The 6,918-nt window shown below is 54.4% G+C and overlaps 1 protein-coding gene across 1 annotated transcript; it reads right to left on the bottom strand.

Moving 5' to 3' along the window:
* Positions 1-1,142: 1,142 nt before the first annotated feature.
* On the bottom strand, positions 1,143-3,380 carry NGA_0631000 (cobalamin synthesis protein p47k; the record flags this gene model as incomplete). The annotated part of the gene is made up of 1 exon (XM_005855730.1): positions 1,143-3,380. One exon carries the CDS (start codon positions 3,378-3,380, stop codon positions 1,143-1,145), a length of 2,238 nt encoding a protein of 745 aa, XP_005855792.1.
* Between the last annotated feature and the right edge of the window lie 3,538 nt (positions 3,381-6,918).

Raw genomic sequence — 6,918 nt, 5'->3', positions numbered from 1 at the left:
TTTCACCAAGGAGCCGAGGTGAGGGTTCCTGTCGTCCCCCCCCGACCCCCTTCCCTCCTCTCTAAACCCATTAAAAGGTGCCATATCGCTCGATGCCATGCCTTTATATTGCGGCAAGGACGAGGAAGACCCGCCCATTCTTGATGCTTGATGCGCGTGGTGCAGCGTCGTTGGACCAATCCCTGTTTTTCTCACCGAGCCCAGCATGCCGCTGCTGAACATTCCAGCGCCCAGACCCGATCCCACCTCAAACACGCACAACCCTGTTCACTGAAAGAAAACAATCGCTAGACAGGACAGAGTACAGAAATGGGTGAACTATGAGAATCTTTTTAATTTGTGCTCTCCCTCCTTCCTTTGCTGCCCCTCGCCCAGCCGTCGCTGATGCGAAAGCTTTCTTGTCCGCGAGCGGAACAAAAAAGACAGGATTTCGTTTTGGGGAATTATATACTAAGCAACAGGAATCAACCCGCCGAAGCAAATAAATCTCATCGAAGAAGCCTTATAAACTGATTTTGGAGGGTGTACAGCCACTCGTTTTTCCTCAGCGCCATTCTATCATGTCAGAATCTCTAGTTCCTCTCTTATCCTTGCGAATAGGAAAATTTCTGTTTTGCGACGCATTTTACCGGTCATTGTTCATGTTTACTTTTGAAGATTGGGGGAAAAATCGCATAGACCACTCCACTTCGCCTTTTTTGCGACTGAGTGCTTTCATAGTGTGACGTTTTAAGGAGGGTTTCAAGAGTCAGGATAGCAGAGCATTTCGCACGTGTACATTGCCTCCCGCAGCATTCTGAATACTTATTGGAGAAGCCAGTCTGACTATAATGACTCAATCATCTAAATCCTCCTTAGTCTTCCTTCTCATTCTAATGGCGGTCAGGCCGCCGCTTGTGATATGGCCCATACCTACTGATCAGTGTTGCCTCCACGGTCCATCCAATGCTGCCTGTTGGATGCTCGACGTTTAAAAACCCAAAGAAAGCAAAAAAAGCATCGAGGACAAACAATACTGGCCACATTCTCCTCTTTCCCTTAAAGTACACAGCTAGCTAGCTGCCTCGTCCCGGTAGCGTCCTATAGGGCCGCTGCTCCCTGATTTGCGGTCTTTTATTCCACCCTCCCACGGCCACCCCTCTTCAATCATCCCCCAGCTCATCCTCACCCTCGCTCCCAAGCTCGCTCTCGTCGTCACGCCCGTCCGTGCCCTCCCTTACAAAAGGGTCCACAAAGACCTCCGCCCAGTCCCCCGGAGTCATGCGCGTCATTTCCTCCTCCGTCAATAAACACGCGTCCAAGGCCTCCTCCACCTTCGCCTGCTCCATGTGAACCCCAATGAAGACGATTTCCTGCCGTCGGTCCCCCCACACGGGCTCCCAATGCGCCCGGAGCTCGGCTGCCGTCAGGGTCTCGGGCCATTCCACCGGGTCAATGGCGGCCAACCATTTTTCCTCCTCGTTCGCCGTGAAACTGTGCACGCTACCCGCCAAGGACCAGAACACCATATGTTGCATGTGTGTGGCCAGCCACAGGTAACCCTTGACACGGATGAGGGAACCAAGGGGTCCTTCGGCCGGACCCGCCTGCCCGCCTTCCGTCCCGCCCTCCCTCCCTCCTTCCCTCCCTACATCCTCGCCTCCCTCCCCAAACAGCAAGGCATGGAGCCGGGCCGGGTGAAAAGGCCGACGACGGCGGTAACAGAAGCTCGTCACTCCGAATTCGTCCGTTTCCGGCATTTTCGTCCCCCGCAACGTCTGCAACCATCCAGGGGCGGCCTGCGCTTTCTCCATCGAGAAGGCCTGTGTGTGCAGGACTTGGGCCGGATCGACGCGGCCATGCTCTGCCACTACGATCTTGGCCCGCGGATTGAGTTTTTGCAGGGCCGAAATCAGGACGGGGAGGCTCCATAGGAACGAGCCTCTGGGCAAGGAAGGGTTGCCCCCCACACCATTGGATGCTAGTGCCGCCGGCGAAGCCAGCAGATCCACCTTGTTCAGGACGATCACGTCCGCAAACTCGATTTGTTCCACCATCAGCTCGGCCAAACTTTTCTCCTCCCCTGTTCCCCCCAGGGCGCAAGCCTGGTCTCCTCCTTCCTCCGTGCTGGCTTTCTCCCACGCCTGCAAATGTCGTGGTAGGTCCGCGGCATCCACCACCGTCACCGTCGTGTCCAAACGGGCCAGACTCGAGAGGGAACGGCCGTGCTCATCTTCGAAGGTAAACGTCTCAGCCACGGCCATGGGCTCGGAGATCCCGCTGCTCTCGATCATCAGGTAGTCAAACGTAGTTGTCAGGGCCAAATCGACAATCTGCGCCAGCAAATCCTCCCGGAGTGTGCAACAAATGCAACCGTTGGAGAGGGACACTATCCGTTCCTCGCTCAACGGCTTGCCTACGACTTCCACCCGCCGGCGGCGGTCCTGGGTGATCAAGGTGGCGTCAATGTTCAATTCGTTCATATCGTTGACCAACACCGCGACTTTCCAGCCCGCTTGTTGGCTGAGCACATGCCTTAAAAGCGTCGTTTTGCCTGCCCCCAGGAAGCCGCTCAACAACGTCACCGGTAGTACCTCGGGTCGTTCGAGTAACGATATTTTCTGCAACAAAGACTGGACCGTTGCTATGCTCCGTGGATCGCTCACCCCTGCCGGCTGAGCGATCTCTTCGTCCCTGTCGGTAGCTCCCTCCTGGAAAAATTCGCGCAAGGCATCCCATCCGGGCCCCGCCAATATTCCTCCTCCAGTGCGAAGCCCGGTTTCCAACAAATTTCGTGCCTGATCTACCAGGGGAAAGGCATGTTTTCCTTGCTCCTCATGACGACAGACCTTGACTTCCCGACGGGATTTCCACAACAGGGCCGTCGCGTCATGTGTCGTCTCCAGCGCTGTTGTCTCGATGGTGGGTGTGGAGACAACGCTTCCATCGTCGCTGCTGTTGCCACTGCCACAGCTACCGCTGGCGGCTTGGGTAAGAGAGCAAGTGGTTTTCTGCCCTTCGGCCTCGGTTATTTGAGCGGGGGCCAGGGCGATGTAAAAATGGTAGGCATGCGTCTTTTCGTCCCCAGACTCCTTCGGGCGGTGGAGCTCGGTGATACAGGGAAGATGCACGGCCAGTTGAAAAGACCGACGGCATGGGTAACCCTCGCATATGGTGTCTTCCTCGTCCTCCTCCACTTCCCGCCCTATCGCATGCTCCCCTTCCACAGCCTCTTCCAAGGCACGAGCGGCCGTCTCCAGGAAAGATTCGTGGGAGCGAGGGCTTGTACTGGCCACGTACCACACCCCGCAATGACTCTTGAGGCCGTACTCGACGGTATAGGGAGGGTCAGGGGAAGGCTCCTCCGCGGTCCTAGTCTTGACGAACTGGAGCCTTCCCATTCTGGCCCGACGCGTCTCCTCTTCCTTTTGGACATTGTCATTACGCAGAGACTGGAAGGGGACCGGTCGGACCGGTAATACCCCCACGTGGTGCACAACGGCCGAAAGATTGTTGGCACGTGCGGCGGGAGGGACCAGAAAGGATGCACCCCCATGCTTGTGCAACGACTGCAGGTCTTGGGCGCGCGGTCCACAATGGAGCTGAAGAATGCCATCCTTACAGTTGACAAGCCCAGAGACGAGGAGAAATCGTCCGCATCGGACGTTGACGTTGCGTGTGGCGCGGTACACGAGCTCGATCACCGCAGTCTCGTCCCTGAATTTGGGATGTGACGGATGACATTCTGTGATTGTCCTCGAAAACACTTTGCAAAATTATCAAGAGGTTTCTGATAGACTTTTATTTCGGTGCCATGTGAATTTTACGCACGAACGTACCCGACAAGAACGCGAAGAAAGGTGGATGAAGATTCAGAAGTAGACGAGGCCTGGGGCTTCTCAAGAACTTTGACCACCAAATCTTGAAATTGCATGCCCGGCACAGTAAATGTATGCAACCGACGATAAGGGGAAAGCGCTTCAGGAGTAAAGGACGGCATAATGATACTTAATAGAAGCTGGAGCTGAAAGGAAAGGGGGAAAGAAAGATTGTTACAGAGGAGGTTATTGCTATCATGATGAGGTCTGCGGTTGCGCGAGGCTAAGTTTATGTATCTTGTATTTCTTTAGCCAAAAAAGGTACACTCACATATTTGCAGGCAGCTATCCAGAGGAGACGGCGTAAACCAAAGAAGGAACAAGACAAGTAATTGTCGCCGTCGGATATCGTCTTCGCAGGACAAATGGTAGCCGAGAGTGCACGGCAACGGTTTTTTAAACTTTCAAAAGAATCAATAAATAATCTGTGTTGCCGCTTTCAAGACAAGCAATAAACAATCGGAGTGGCCGAGCGGATGAGCTTTTGTCGAACGACACAACATTCAAACCCGCAATTCATGAGGTGCAGCTGACATTTACGTGTGTCAACTCCGAAATTGTGTTGGGAGAGTTGATGATCGCGAATTAAGTTGCAAGGTACTCATTTTCATGAAGACGAAAGTAGTCGATCCTCGATAATCGAAAAGGCTTCCTTCAGTCACATTGATATGAAATAGTGTTGATTTAATGCTGAGAGGAAGCCATTGAATCACTTTGAGAAGTGCTCAAGGCGTCTTTTTCTTACGTAAATAAGGGGATCTCTCGAGATCTCATATTTATTTCCATTCTATTTCCTTTAACTTGCGAGAGTGGATAGCTATTCACCATTTCACGCCATCGGTTGATTCTTTGATAGTATTTTCGGAGAGTGAAGCATGAGTACCGTTGATCTTTGCAAATTTTCAGGCGTCGCAGAATCATTATGCTTTCCCTAAGTCAGAAGTTATTAGTTGCGCACTCCCATGGGGCAAAGAATGGGTAAGCCTCCATATGTTTCGTCACATCACCCGCCTTTATATCCTTCATCTACATACATTATACACATTCTCACACGAACCCCGTTCTGACGGTGATTTGGTACCCTGCTCTTCTCTCTTTCCTCCCCTCCATCATCATCTCAACTATTTTCCTGGCATCCTCCAGCGTGGTCCCATTGTGCCTCATATCAACGATTAATCGCCCGTCCTCCCTCTTTTTCTCCTCCCAACGGTCACGTCGACGCTGCAAGCACCTGCACAAGGCCATCACCCCCAGAGAACCACCGGCATTCCCATACACATCCAGCGCTGTCAGAGAAGGAAGGAGTATAGTTCCCCCCCTTCCCTTTCCCTTTCCCCCCTGTTGAGGCACTGAAGCTGATTTCTCTCCTGCATTTTTTCCTGCGAGGACATGGACATCGTCTGCCTTTGCTTCGCACTGTGGACTGTACCACTCCCCTTGCGAAGATTCGTCGTGGCTCCCTCCATCCTCCCCACCGTGCTCCTCCTGGTTCTCTTTTGTCGGCCTAGGTGTCTCTGTTGCCCTTCCCCCTTCTTTCACTACCCCCTGAGAGTGCATGATACGTCCTCCATCTGCCTTTTTAATCCCTTGTCCTGCGCCTTGCCCTTTCTCTGTCTCGCCATCCCCTGCCAGCATGCATGCGAGTTCTTGGATCCCAGGACTTGAGAGCTCGTTGTTCGCGAGAAAAAGCTGCTCCAGTAGAGGGAGGGAAATGAGAGCAGGGAGAAGAAGGAGGATTCCATCGTCTCCTAGTCGACAGTGGGAGAGAGACAGAGATCGCAGGTGGGGAAGACGTTGAAGGAGAAGGGGGAGTGCGGTCGGTGAAGGCGGGAAAGAGAGGTGGGGGCTAGCAGATCGGGTGGTTTTAGGGGGTGGAGATTCTGTTCCATCCTTCTGGAAGCTTCCATGGCAACGCCATGACACCGTTCGTTGTGATCCAGCTCTCTTTTCACTGCCCACGTAGCTCTCCTGCGGATTGTTGCTGACCCGACGGGCTACTAATGCCGTACCCTCCCCTTTGTCCTCCGCATGCTCACCAACTGCTTCATCCCCTGTAAATTCCATTTCTCTAGAACAGTGTGAAACTGCTGTTGAAAGACGTTGGGGAGCAAGGGAGGGTCGATGGGCGGGGGGAAGAAGGCGTGGATTTCGGGACAAGTCCAACGAGGAAAGTCGCGAGAAGGCGGGAGAGGCAGAGGAAGAGTAGAGGGAAGAAAAGGGGGAGGACGGGTGTAAGGCAGGTAAGGAGGGAGCGAGGGGGGTCTGAGCTGAGGAAGAAAAGGAGAAAGAGGGGAGGAAAGCGTCGCAGAGACTGTCCAGGTGTCCCTGGGCGCCGTCTAGGAAGCAGTGGCTCAGGGAGAGGGACCGAAGGAAGGGCAGGTGCCGAAGGAGGGGGCGGAGGGATTTGAATGGGTCTGCCCTACCATCCTTCCCTCCCTCCTTCATCGTTCTTCCTCCTTCCACCCCTCCCGGCGCGAGGCGACGGCGTGTCTTGCTCCTCCGGTGTACCCTCCGAAGGGGAGATGCGGGTGCCATTCTCCCTTCTCCCCGCCCTCCCTCGATTCCTCCCTCCGATTGCTGGGCCGTAAAAGTACTGTCTTCCAATGCATCTCTATCTGTTACTCCCTCCGCCGAGCCCGAGAGGTAAGGAGAGAAGGGAGAAGGAAGGGGTGGGGGCAGGTGGGGGAAGGTATCTCCGCCGAGAAAATTATTGCCCAAGTCCAAGACTTGGAGCCCGAGGTAGGGAGGGAGGGAGGGAGGGAGGGAGGGAGAAGGAGATAGGGGCGGATACCCTCCTAGATTCCCGGGACTGAAGAGGACATTTTCGCTGCCTGCGGTGTTTGGGGTTAGGGTTAGGGTTCGCTCCCACCCCAAGCAGTCCGAAATATGGTCCTGGTCTTTACCCTCCCCTGCCCTCCCTGCCTCCGCTCCGTCCCTTTCTGCTCGCTTTTCCCCTTCGAGGCCTCCCTCCCACATCTTGTCCACGTCGATCACTTCCACCGCCTCGTCGGCGGTGGCGCATTTCTGCAGCAAGGAGACAGCTTGTACGGCCTGAAGCACT

The sequence above is a fragment of the Nannochloropsis gaditana genome (assembly GCF_000240725.1).
Source record: "Nannochloropsis gaditana CCMP526 unplaced genomic scaffold scaffold123, whole genome shotgun sequence".
Classification (NCBI taxonomy): Eukaryota; class Eustigmatophyceae; order Eustigmatales; family Monodopsidaceae; genus Microchloropsis; species Microchloropsis gaditana.
Note: the sequence above shows the minus strand (reverse complement) of the source record. Positions and strands in the feature narration are given on the sequence as shown.